We start from the raw sequence: 12,708 nt of genomic DNA, 5'->3' as shown, positions 1-12,708 counted from the left end.
AATTAAAACAAATGTTTCGAAGTGTAGAAGAAACATCATAGATTTGAAATGAAGTAGTTTGTTATCATTGTGTTCAGACTGTTGCAGTAATCTGAATCATGGGGGAGCTGAAGAAAGTAAAGTAGTCTGCTGAAATGTTTAACTCTTCATATATAATAAATCTAATCAAAATAATTTTCCCATTTTTCGTAGTTGCACTAGCAAAAATGTGATGTTAGCACGAAGGATGCAGCTTGAAGTATTGTTAGTGTAGTAATAATAGAAATTCCATCATTAATAATAGATGAGGAATTAAAATTATCACATATAACCAGGCATGTGGAAAGGTCATTCTCAAAGACTTCAGTTGTGAAGCGAGGTTAAGAAAAAAAGAAACGTATTATGGTTCACAGATGCTCCAAGGCCTCATTTATCTGAGGCACCAAAAGACTTCCTGCTTTTTGCTCTGTTTCAAATGTTCTGTGAAATTTGGAATAATCCTATAAAGAGTAGTTACTCTAAAGAAAGGCCACAGTTGTCTAGATTTAAAACAGATATTCATTGGCTGGAAAGATGTGATTCTGACCTATGGAGTTGTAGGAGCAGTAATGCTATAATCTGTTGTTTCTACTTTGTGTTCTGAAACAGTATGCCAGCACTACATATGTACCTTGTAAATACTGCGTTGACTCATTTTGCTTCTTTTTCCCCAGACTTTCAATGAATTTGAGATAGAACAACATCAAGAATGCGCCTATGACCACTTGGAAGTGTTTGATGGTGAAAGTGAAAAATCGCCAATTCTGGGACGTTTATGTGGCAGTAAGATACCAGAGCCTCTCATTGCTACTGGAAACAAAATGTTTCTCCGCTTTATTTCTGATGCATCAGTTCAAAGGAAAGGCTTCCAAGCAACACACTCTACAGGTCAGAATATCAGGATGTGGCTTACTAATAACTTCCCTTTCATTCTTTAGTGGAAGATATTCAAGCATTTCTTTTTATAGGAACAGGATGATTTCAAAGATAACACAGTGTTACAAAAAACCTAACGAAACAGTAGGAAAAATTGGAGATTGCAGAAAACAATCTCTAGTATTTTAGACATTTCTTTCTCTCTTTTTGTCTCCCATTTTTTCTTTTTTTCCTTCTTGCTTTCTCTTTCAGTTTTCTAAGGAAATGATTAAAAGATTTTTAAGCAAGACTGATATAAATAAGTTTGTCTAAGAGATATTTCACAGGATTCATTAGTTTATTAATTTTCAATAGCTTTTCATTGTATTTTAAATGGCCGTACTTCACTGAGGCATGTGATGCACCTCTATTACTTTTTGTTCTAACTTAAACAAGAGCCTGGGCTTTGTATAAACAGCTATTACTTTCCTGCAGAGCTATAAAGGGAAAGACAAGCAAAAGAAGAGTAGGAAAAACAATACCAAAAATTGCCTAGAGAGTTTGGGAGAGTCATTTCCTTCCCATTTACCGTTTAATTTTGTTGTCGGTCAGAAATCACTGAAATTGAAAACGCAATTGCATTAATAGATAAGGGCATTTTCAATGTGTGTGAGTGATTTTGCTGGCGTTGTCTGTCTTACAGTGGCCCCTAGTGCTGAATCTCTGAACTTCCACTGCCTGCTGTAAAACAGGGTTGATTTTTTTGTGTTTTATTTGTTTCTTTGTATTTTCGCTTTCCCTACCTCCTTTTCCTTTCCTTTTACTTTTTTCTCGACGTGCAGTGATTGACTGAAAATTCCTCGTATAGCAGCATTAACATTTTCTCTCTCTCTTTTTTTTTTTTTTTTCCTTCGTTAAGAATAATTCTAAACCTGTATTAATTCAATTTTCAGAGAAAAGCAGTAGGAGACAGCGTATGCACTGTTTTTACTTATCATGATCTGGGCCTGAAAAGGGAAAAGCTTAAGTGCCTGTCATTCAATTTATGTTTTTTCTTGTTGAAAAGCCTTTTTACAAACATCTTTGTTAGCATTCCCTACCTGAGTAACCCTTCAGCAGAAAACTAGAAAGAAATGGTAACAATTACTCATTTGTTAAATTACCAGGAGGTAAGTAATTAGAGGTCAGAAGTCTTGTTAGGAACAGCTGGTGTGAAACTACCAAATGTAAGTGCTGACTTTTTAATGCCTTAACTGTAAAAACTGTCTGAGCAAGCATAATAGTGCTCTTCTGAGAAAGTCTGGAGAATGAAATCTGTCCAGTTTTTAAGAGTGCTGTAAAAATTATGAAGTTTGCCTCGTAAAGCAGAACCAGGACATTTGTTTCTCTGGTCTGCTGTTGTACAAAATGCTCATTAGGTTGAACAGCATGTCATTAATACAAGCTTTGGTGAACCGCCTGAATGAGAGACAGCTTAGATCTTGTAGCTTTGAGGCCAAAACAGTTGTTCCATAGGAATATTATCTGCATGCTTTGGACACATTCATTAATGAATCAAACAAGTGTTTAAACTATGGATTTTATTTTCTTATGCTTTTCTGGATAGAACTATCTAGCAGCAATAAAGAATCAAAAAATAGATTGAATAAAAAGACTTTCCTCAGGTAGAGCAAAACTTACTAAGTACTGTTTTTGAAACGTAACGTAGAAGGGAAATTCATTAGGAAGGAATTCATAAAATTCCTCCCAACAGAAAATTAAAGATCACTGATTAAGGAGTGATTTGGTTGCTTAAACACCTGGATATCCCTTCTAGACAGCTTTGTTTATGTTACCTGGTCACAAGCAGCTGTTGCAGGAGGTTCCAGATCTGTTGTGGGTCCTATTCTTATCTGCCAACCCTGGAACAAATCCAGGTATCTTAGATATCTCTGAGTTTAACCTTTTAATTCGCTACTAGAATGGCTTTGAGAATTCAGTATGGCAGTGCTGTATCTAACTTATATTCTTGTTTCACTTGTTCAGGTGGAGTGGGAGGTAGTGGGTTTTAAGCTTAAACCTTTTCCCATCTATGCAGCTTGTCAGTCAAGAGACAACTGCTCTGTTTTCTGTTGTCATTGTAAGAAGTCTGAGAGAACCTAAAAGACCTCAAGAAATACCTCAAGTCTTCTTGTTTCTTAACTGATCTAGAAAAAAATCTCTCATGTAAAGCTATTATAAAAATAATACCTTACAGGTCAGACATATTTGTGTGCAATCAGATATGTACATTGCCTTTACAGCACAACAGATACACCTGCAAAACTCTTTGATGACCAGTATAGGTAATGGTACCTAGACTAAACCCAGCTGTCTGGCATTGCCCTCTGATGTAACCCCATCATAGTCTGTGTCATACAGGCTAAATCAGCACTGCGAAAGTAGTCTTTTGAAAGTACAACTTAGTCCTTAAGGAAAGAAAAAATAAACTTTGAATTTCTAAAATGGGACTTTTAGGATATTTTATTCTAAAACAGTAAAAGGCTATAGTCCATGGGAGAAGGGCAGAGGAAACGTGTTCTGCTGTGGGGGCCCCCAAAATATGAAGGACATGGTAGAGAGAGTCCAGAGAAGGCAACAGGAATGATCAGAGGGCTGAAGAGGAGGGCTCTCTATGAAGAGAGAATGAGAAATTTGGCGTCGTTCAGACTGGAGAAGGCACTGGGGAGATCTGTAGGCCTTTCAGGACCTTAAAGGGACCTGCAGGAAAAGCTAGAGAGGGACTTTTTGTCAGGGAATGCAGTGGTAGGAAAAGGAGTGACGGCTTTTACATATTCAGAAGTTTTTTTACTCAGATCTTGATGAGTCACTGGCACAGGCTGCCCAGAGAAGCAATGGATGCTCGCTCCCTGGTTGGATAAGGATTTCTTTGGGCAACCTGGTCTAGTGAGAAGCACATCTGCCTGCGGCACGTGATTGGAACTAGAAGATCATTAAGGTCTGTGCCAACCCAAACCATTCTATGAAAGGGAATAGCCATTTTTTGCAGTTGCTGGTATGGCAACAGCTTTCCTTTAAAGTCATGTCCACTGTAACAAAAAGAAGGAAACAATGCAGACAGTTCATTAAACATTTTCTTCTTTAGCAGCTGTTCTGTGTCTGAAGCAGGGAGATGTTCTTAGCGTTGGCAACACTCCAGTTGAGAAAACGAAGTCATAAAAACGTAAATGAAATCAAATACTGAAAAAAGGAAAAAATAATCAGTTAGTGAGAGTAACAACGAGAAATAAATGGTTGAACTATCTCATTTTGCATGTTTTCTTTAATATGTGCCTTTTATGTCTTTTAAAGTAGGATTTTAAAAAATGAGATTCAATAGTAGACCATGCATAAACTGATTAGATTACTTACATTATTCGTATTTCCTGTTTGGACTCTTTCATTCGCTTGCTAAGAAAAAACACATTTAAAAAAAAATAATGATTTGCTCATTATTGTCATCATTACCTGGCACCTGCCCTGATGGCTGCAGATGGGTCTTGCAAGTCTCAAAAGGGAAAACAGATCCTAGCCCAGCAGCTGGCAGGGCTCATTGAGAGGGCTTTAAAGTAGGTATGAAGGTGGAAAGGAATAAAACCAGGCCTATTAGAGATGAGCCTAAGGGAACAGTGACAGGACTGGGGGTGAGGCACGGGGCTCAGCAGAAGTGCATCTAAACCAATGCACACAACATGGACTACAGACAGGAGGAGATGGATGCCGTTGTGTGGCAGGCAAACAGTGAGTTAGTTGCCATTATAGCAACATGGTGGGATTGCTCCCATGACTGGAGTGCTGCAATGGATGGCTACAAGCTCTTCAGAACGGGTGGTGGTGCAGCTCTCTATGTTAGAGAGTGAGTTGATGTTGAGCTTGGGTCAGGAATGATAAGGTTGAGTCTCTAGGAGTAGGGATCAGGGGCAGGGCCAACAAGGCAAGCATTCTGGTGTGAGGGTCTATTATAAGACCTATGTGAGGTCTTACAACCTATTTTAAACAAAGGTTCTATGCATTTCCCAATTAAAATGACTAACCAGAATGAAGAGGCAGATGATGCGTTGTAGAAGCAGCTGGCAGAAGTTGCACTGTTGTCAGCCTTTGTTCTCATGGGGGCACTTCAAGTTCTCTGATATATGCTGGGAGTACTCTCCTCCTGACCTGGACATGTTAGATGGGGAGAAGAATAAACTCCCCATGATTCAGGTGGAAACAGTCAGAGACCTACTGCTCCTCCTGGAGTGCCACAAGTCCATAGGGGCTGGCTGGGATCCACCTGAGGGTGCTGAGGGAGCTGGTGGAGGTGATAACCAAGCTGCTTTCCATCATCTGTCAGTGGTCCTGGTCAACTGGAGGGTTGGAGACTTGCCAGCGTGACTTCCATTTACAAGAATGATTGAAAAGAGGATAGAGAAAACTACAGGCCTTTCACCGTGGCGTTGGTGCGAGGGAGGTTATGGAGCAGATCATCTTGAGGGAGGTCGCATGGCTCTTGAAGGGGATCTGGCCTGGCCAGCATGGGTTCATGAGAGCTGGTCCTTGCTTGACCAACTTGGTCTCCTTCTGTGATTGGGTGACCTGTCTGGTGGATGAGGGAAAGGCTGTTGACATAGTCTACCTGGACTTTAGCAAAGCTGCCTACTTCTACACTGCCTCCCACAGTGTTCTCCTGGAGAAGCTGCCTCAGCAACCCCAGGCAACGTTAAAGGCTTGGGGCAGAGTGGCTGGAAGACTCTGTAGAGGAAATGGACCCAGGGGTGTTGATTGACACTCGTCTGAACATGAGCCAGCGGTGTGCCCAGGTGGCCAAGAAGGCCAATGGCATCCTGGCTTGTATCAGAAATAGTGTTGTCAGCAGGAGCAGGGAAGTCTTTCTAAGGCTGCACCTCAAGTACTGCATTCAGTTTTGGGCCCCTCACTACAGGAAAGGCATTGAGACCCTGGAGTGTGTTCAGAGAAGGGCAGCAAAGCTGGTGAGAGGTCTGGAACACAAGACTTCTGAAGAGTGGCTGAGGGAGCTGGGATTGTTCAGTCTGGAAAAGAGGAGGCTCAGGGGAGACCTTATTACCTTATACAGCTATCCAAAGGGAGGTTGTGGTGACATGAGAGGCAGCCTCTTCTTCCATGTAGCTAGCAATAGGACTAGAGGGAATGGTCTCAAGTTGTGCCAGGGGAGATTCAAGTTGTACATTAGGAAGTACTTCTCCAAGAGTGTTCAGGTGCTGGAATGGAGTGCCCAGGGAGGGGATGGAGTCATCATCCCTGGAGATATTCAGGAAACTTTTAGGTGTTGTACTGAGGGATGTGATTTAGGGGGGAAATATTGGTGACAGGTTGGACCGAATGATCTTAGAGGTCTTTTCCAACTGTGGTGATTCTATGATTTTATGATTGTTTTCCAGCTTAAGTGTGATTCCTTTCAGTACAGCATTGCAATTGGTCATTTTTAGTGTGGATGAAGTCAGTGCCACTGAAGTCAAATTTTCTCTTCAAATCATAGAAATGCTTGAATCTTTCATCTTGTTTTGGATTACAATGAAATAACCAGTTTCTATTACCTGCATTCAGTCAAAATTTAGTTAGACTTGTCTGATCAGTAACCTATAAAGAAATGTTAACTTGTGAATCTCAGGCTTTGTTTCTTGCACTTGGTGGTTTTGTGGGCATTGTAAGGGGTGGACTGTTCTTGGTAAGAAGCCAAGGCATAAGCTAAATGTTGCTGTGTTGAAATTTTCATAGCTACAAATAATAGCGTCCACCCATTTCTTGTAAACTTTAAAAGTGAGGTTTTTTTCTTGTAAATTACCTTGTAGTGACACTTTAATTGGGAAATGCATAGCACCTTTGTTTAAATTAACTTAAAAATTGAATTCATTCAGTATGTGCAATAATGAACAAATTTTAATTATAGCCAATGAAATAAAGAATGGATAGAGAAATAGCACCTGTATTTGTTTGCTGTTATTCCATGCATTTCCAGCAGTGTCTGTTCTCCTTGTTTAAGCTGGCTAAAGAACAGTGTTCTGGACTACACCACAAAGTCTTACTTAAATTACAAACCTGTTAAGTAGTTATAAACAGTCTCAAAAGCAAGATATGTTTATACTTGTGTATAAAACCAAGTTTTATAATGAAAATTTGGATTTGGCATAGGGCAGGGATCTTCAGCTTAGGAGTTGCTTGAAAGACTTTCACAACTGCAAGACTTTCGCTGGTTGTAGCAGTTTTTTTCCAAGCCAGGATCTTTTTGCAAAGACTTGTCCGTGTACTACATAGCAAACAAGCTAGCAAGGTTAGTTGTGCTGTTTAGTAAAGAGCTGGTTCTCCAAGCACAGCATGAAGATTAAATCTGACACTCTTATGTAAGACAGGGCAAATGCATGAGCTCATGCTGATCACCAGCTGCATCTGCTAAAGCTGTCGTGTCCCTGCCACTTCTGTCATTAATCCATGCAGAAGGGCTGATGCCACTGAATGGTGGACACCCCACTTAGAGCTTTTGGCTTGTTCTCAAGTGTCTACCTGAAGAATGTTCATCCTTTTGTGCCACTTTCCTTATAACTTTTGTTTTTCCTGTCTTTTAGTACTTTACTTGAAAAGTATGAAACATACACAAGTCTCTGTAGATATTGAAAAGAAAAGAAAAGAGAAAACGATGTGATAGGAAAAAATTGGAATAGTGAGTCTGTCTTCATTCTGGATGGTACTCCACTCTATGCATCCTCTGATTATGGAAAAAAAAAATAATAATAATTTTCACAGAATAAGCTTAGTCTACTTCTTCCCCCTTAATTTTCAGAGTGTGGTGGTCGGTTGAAAGCTGAAACCAAGCCCAAAGATCTGTACTCACATGCTCAGTTTGGTGATAACAACTATCCGGTTCAGGCAGACTGTGACTGGCTCCTGGTGGCAGAGCGTGGCTATCGAGTTGAATTAATGTTCCAGACTTTTGAGGTTGAAGAAGAGGCCGACTGTGGTTATGATTACGTGGAGCTCTTTGACGGTCACGATAAGACAGCTATGAGACTTGGTCGATTTTGTGGTTCTGGGGTAAGTAATCAAGTACTAAAGCTTTTCTTTTTATTTCCACAGTAAGTAATAGAAAGAAGGAAGTTGCATAGGAAGGAAAAGGATAAGGAGAGATTAGGTTAAGTTACTAGATTAACATCTATGAATATGAAATAACAAATTATCTAACCCTTTTTTTTTTTTTTTTTTTTTTTTTTAAGGAATTGACAGATATGGCATTTGAAAGCATTTCATTGAAATGTTTTCCACAGTAAATATTCTTGCCTATTTATTAAACAAAGTATTGTTATAGTACATTAAGTTTTAAGTCGCTGTCAGTGGAGCATATGTCAGTTCCTTTAGAAAAGTTGGAAGCATTTTCCCTTACAGAGAAATGCATTGGTATTGAAAATTAACACATTCACAGTCCATATATTTGAGTGAACTCACATTATGGGGAAGAGGTACCCAGAAAGCATTTATAATATACTCATCTGTTGCTTCAAAAAGTTGTTTACAGCATTTAGATAGATACTGTTTAGGCCCAGAGCTCAAGATTGTGGAAGATTGGATACTAGTATGACCCCCCAAAATTGTAATGGATGGAACTTCCACCGGCAGACAAAAATTCAAATATCTTGATTTAAACTGGTGTCCAGTTTTTAGGAATTTAGGTCAACAGATGATTTATTTACTGTTTGTTTGTTTGTTTGTTTTTAATTTATTTTAGCCACCAGAAGAAATCTATTCGGCAGGGGAAACTCTTTTACTTCACTTTCACACTGATGATACAATCAACAAGAAAGGATTCCATATACGATACAGAAGTATAAAATATCCAGATAGTGTGCACACCAAAAAATAGCACAAGAACCTCTATTCAAGAGAAGGAGAGCAAGACAAAAAAGAATGCACAGTGGAAAGGAAGTAATGTCTTTTTTATTTAACTGAAGTTACTAGCACAAACGTTTTTCTATGAGTCCAATTGAAATTGATGACTTAAAAGACCAGAGACAAAAAAATAAATACCTATCCCCATGGAATACATGAGACGGTGATGTGCAGGCTCCATACTTGACTGTCTCTGCAAAGGCGGTGAAAGGACTTTGCACACTTCCAGGAGAATATGAAAGCTTTTGCTCGTGGTTTGACATTTGTCATAGATAAGTGAACATTCAATTATGTTCAAGTGAGGTGACTCTCCAAAACATTCTTCCTTCTGACAGCTGTATGGTGTCCAGGAGAAAAGGAAAAAAAAAAGAAAAAAAAAAAGCTGTTTCAGGTCATGCACTCAAAATACTGTCCTTATATCTATTTGCTTTAACTTTATATCCTGCAAACAGTGTGTATAAAGACTTGAAAGAAGATATGAAATTGGAAGGTTTCCTACATTGCTCTGTACTTTCTACCTGCTCGTCTGTCATATCAGGTTATCAGCATTTTGAAACTGGAAAATCTTACTTCTGAAACGTAAAGAGTATTTTGTTTTACTTACGACTGAGAAGTCTGAACTGTTACATTGGTCATCATTAGCTTGACCGATCACTAGTTAACTGAAGTTGAACAATGTAAGCATCTGAAAATGTTAGGTTTGCTGATTAAGTAAGCTATGTCTGATGATGTGCTCTTATTTTGCACTGAACGTAGAATATAGACTGAGATGAAAATCTGTCATCAATCAAATCTGTATCCATGAGATATAGTTTTGTCTGAAACTCCTACTGAATTTGTTTTCAACAGTACACTTGGAGCCACTGCAAAGCTTTATTTCGTTGGACCTCTTTGTCAATGAGCTAATTGTCTTGTTTAGCTAATCAGAAATGAAGCTGTAGTAGCATCCAAGTGGGAGGTTTCCTTAAGATATATATTTTTTTTTTCTGAAAGGAAGAGTATCTGTGATGACAAAAAAAGCAAAACAAAACAGTGGACCCTGGATTTGTTTCTTATCAAGCATGAATTCCTATGGTGCTATTCCGTGAACATTAAAAGCAGCAACAACAAAAACAACCAACAAGAAGTTTTACACTTTTGAGCCAACAGCTTGCAAGATCATGAATGTCTCACTATGCCTGGCTGAATCCAGAGAAGGAAGGCTTTGCTGCTCCGAGGGAGGGCAGGTTGCAATGGCAGCACTAGTCCTGTGGAACAACTCCTACTATTGCCTTAGAATCCTCGCACACTATCAGACAGATCTTCCTGTGGATACACCTCTAATTTGATAAATAAGTCAATGACTCGGACATTTTAGCATATGCTAATAGAAGGATCTTCAAGCAAAATCCCCATCTGCAGAATGAGATCATCTGCCTGTAAATACACAGTGACTTGCTTTTGATGTAGAGATATGTTACGTTTAGAACTGAGGTATTCTATGTGCTTTAGGCCGTACATGGCTTTAGTCATAATGTATATGCTTTATGTAAGTATTGTATGTATGACTGCTTCAGGGGAGTGAGAGGTATTGTATGGATGAACACTGAATTGTTTCTTTATGTGCCAAGTTCTATCAGGACCCCATTTGACTGTAGCAACTTTTCTTTAAAGGCTTCATAGACAGATAATGGGACTTCTAGCTGGCAAGAACCAAGTTAAAAGTATTATGTTTCACTCTACAAGAAATACTATTTTGATATCCTTTCTTGTAAGTTGCTACTCAGATTAGCTTAGTTTCTGTTACCTTATTATGAACATACATTGGCACTAATAAATCTGATCTTTTTTTATAAAAATAAAAACCAAACGTCTGTATAGTTGTCTTTGACTGCTTTAACACCTGTATTCTGTTTACATCTTACCATTTTCTTTTCCAGACAGCTTATGTTTATGAAACTTAAAACTGAATGATTTCTGTGTTTTTATAATGCTGATCCACTGGCCTTTTCTTTGGCTCACATTACAGGTATTTGCACATGAAGTACATTTTTTTTAAGGTCTTTTACTACAAAATCCAGTTAGGAAACTTACTGTGCATATATATAAGAAACACTTTTTATACATATAGACTACATGTAACAATAAATATATATTCTTAATGTTGATGCATAATTTCTGTACTATTTGCTGAACTTTTTTTTTTTTTAATTTTCCTGATATTTAAATCTGGGATTTTTTCCCCCTCACGGTTACTTTAACAATCACAGGTTGTTAAAGATCTTCTAACCAAGATTATTATTTTCTGGAGTGGGTTTTTTTGTTGGTGATTCACTCACACCCCTTTAAGTGTGTACTACGTATAATAGTGTCACTGGAATAGTTGGAGACTCACAAGGTGAGGGCAAGAACACCAGATTTCCAAGACCCTGTGGAAACTGGTTGTCTGGTGACACATCAAAGTCTAAGTTTTGAGCACAGTATGTTTAGGGTTATTTTGCACTATGACATAGAAGTCACGAGAAGGTTCCCATAACTTTGAATATAAAGTTAAATTTTACTTCTCTAATTGCTTGCTTTGTAGATTCCATGTGCTTAACAGTGGTGAAAACGAAGAAGGTGTTCTTAGTGATTATTCTGATGATTAAAATTCAATCTCGGTTACATCTTTTCATTGAACGTGATTTTAGTAGATATCTCTTGATGCCATAAAAAGGAGTTACTTCTGGGTAAGGAGGTTTTTCCTGAGGTAATGAAAATCACGTATTTTGTGAACTCCTTGTTTAATGGAGCATGCTTTATAGTTACCCTAACAATGAGATAATAATGAAAAAAAAAAATCATTTATACTGGAGAAATTGTGAAAAACGATGTGTGCTCAAAAAATCTTTGAGAAATTTTTTTCACAACACAGTATTTAAAGGTCTTACCTGTTGGCTACTCCATGAAGCAGCAGTGCTTCAAGCACAGTTCGTTTTAAAATAGATTAATTGGATGGAAGCTTTATCTGCCTAATTTCTTTGATTTCACTACATTACGTGAAGGGAGTGATGCAGTCATCAGCGAAATCAACAGTTTATTTTATATATACATACATCTCAATGCATCCTTTGTACGCATTAAAAATGCTTTATACTGTATTTTTTCACTCGCCTGAAGGAAGAGTTAGATGATTAATTAAATTGGACAATGCATTTTTTTTTTTTTTTTTTTTTTAACCAGGGAATTGAAGATAACCTAAGATACGACTTTTAAATCTTAATGGTGAGTAACTGCACGAGTGGTGAGGGGGATTAAGAGTGGGCAGTAGTTCTCCCAGTTTTGTTCCACTCCCCAACCCTGCACCATCACTTTCAGGCTTCGCTGTTCTGAGTTGAATATTTGGGACAGCACGTATTTTATTGTTACTTAGTTCATCTAATGAAAAACACAGGCAAGGGTTTAGTTATTACATGGAATAACAGACTGAATGAAGTCTGATTAAAGCAAAGAGAACAAAGGAAAATGTATTTTGCAAGATTGTCTGATTGCTCCTGGTTCCTTTATTGAGCTCACAAATGAAGCAAGCTAAGCAGATGCAAAAATATACAATAGTGTTGGGTGGACAGTGAAAAGGGAAATACTGGATAGGTTTAGGTCTCTCTCTCTTAATCCCACCTCTACAACTGCTTTTTGTTATGTTTTCTACTTGTTTTGTAGATTTTGTAACTTGTAACTTTGGTTTTGTAACTTACCAAATCCTGTCCTAATCTACGATATTAAGTAGATAAGCTTCTTTTTTCTCTTTAGCGACCCTTGGATAATAATCATTCTTCTTATAGTGCTGGAACTCTCAGGAAGGATTATTGCTTCTGTGCATCTATATTGGAAGGTATTTGCCACGTGATGCCAACTTCTGAAATACAGTACTAGTGATCATTGTGAATGTATGATTTTCTTGTA

The 12,708-nt window shown here is 38.1% G+C and overlaps 1 protein-coding gene across 5 annotated transcripts in view; it reads left to right on the top strand.

Annotated features, from left to right (window-relative positions):
* Positions 1-10,831, top strand: part of TLL1 (tolloid like 1) — a 133,906-nt gene extending 123,075 nt beyond the window's left edge. For 2 of the 5 annotated variants that reach the window (XM_042829829.1, XM_042829828.1), the window contains exons 19-21: positions 693-906; positions 7,688-7,938; positions 8,627-10,830. In XM_042829829.1, coding sequence (XP_042685763.1) covers positions 693-906; positions 7,688-7,938; positions 8,627-8,761 — 600 coding nt within the window. In that variant the 3' untranslated portion in view covers positions 8,762-10,830. Of the gene's footprint in view, positions 1-692; positions 907-7,687; positions 7,939-8,626 lie in introns of those variants that run through there. The other 3 variants (XM_042829827.1, XM_042829826.1, XM_042829830.1) reach the window with 3 other exon arrangements.
* Positions 10,832-12,708: the final 1,877 nt, after the last annotated feature.

This window comes from Centrocercus urophasianus, unplaced genomic scaffold (genome assembly GCF_019232065.1).
Source record: "Centrocercus urophasianus isolate 14NV4802_14NV808 unplaced genomic scaffold, USGS_Curo_1.0 seq_32, whole genome shotgun sequence".
NCBI classification, from domain to species: domain Eukaryota; kingdom Metazoa; phylum Chordata; class Aves; order Galliformes; family Phasianidae; genus Centrocercus; species Centrocercus urophasianus.
Note: the sequence above shows the minus strand (reverse complement) of the source record. Positions and strands in the feature narration are given on the sequence as shown.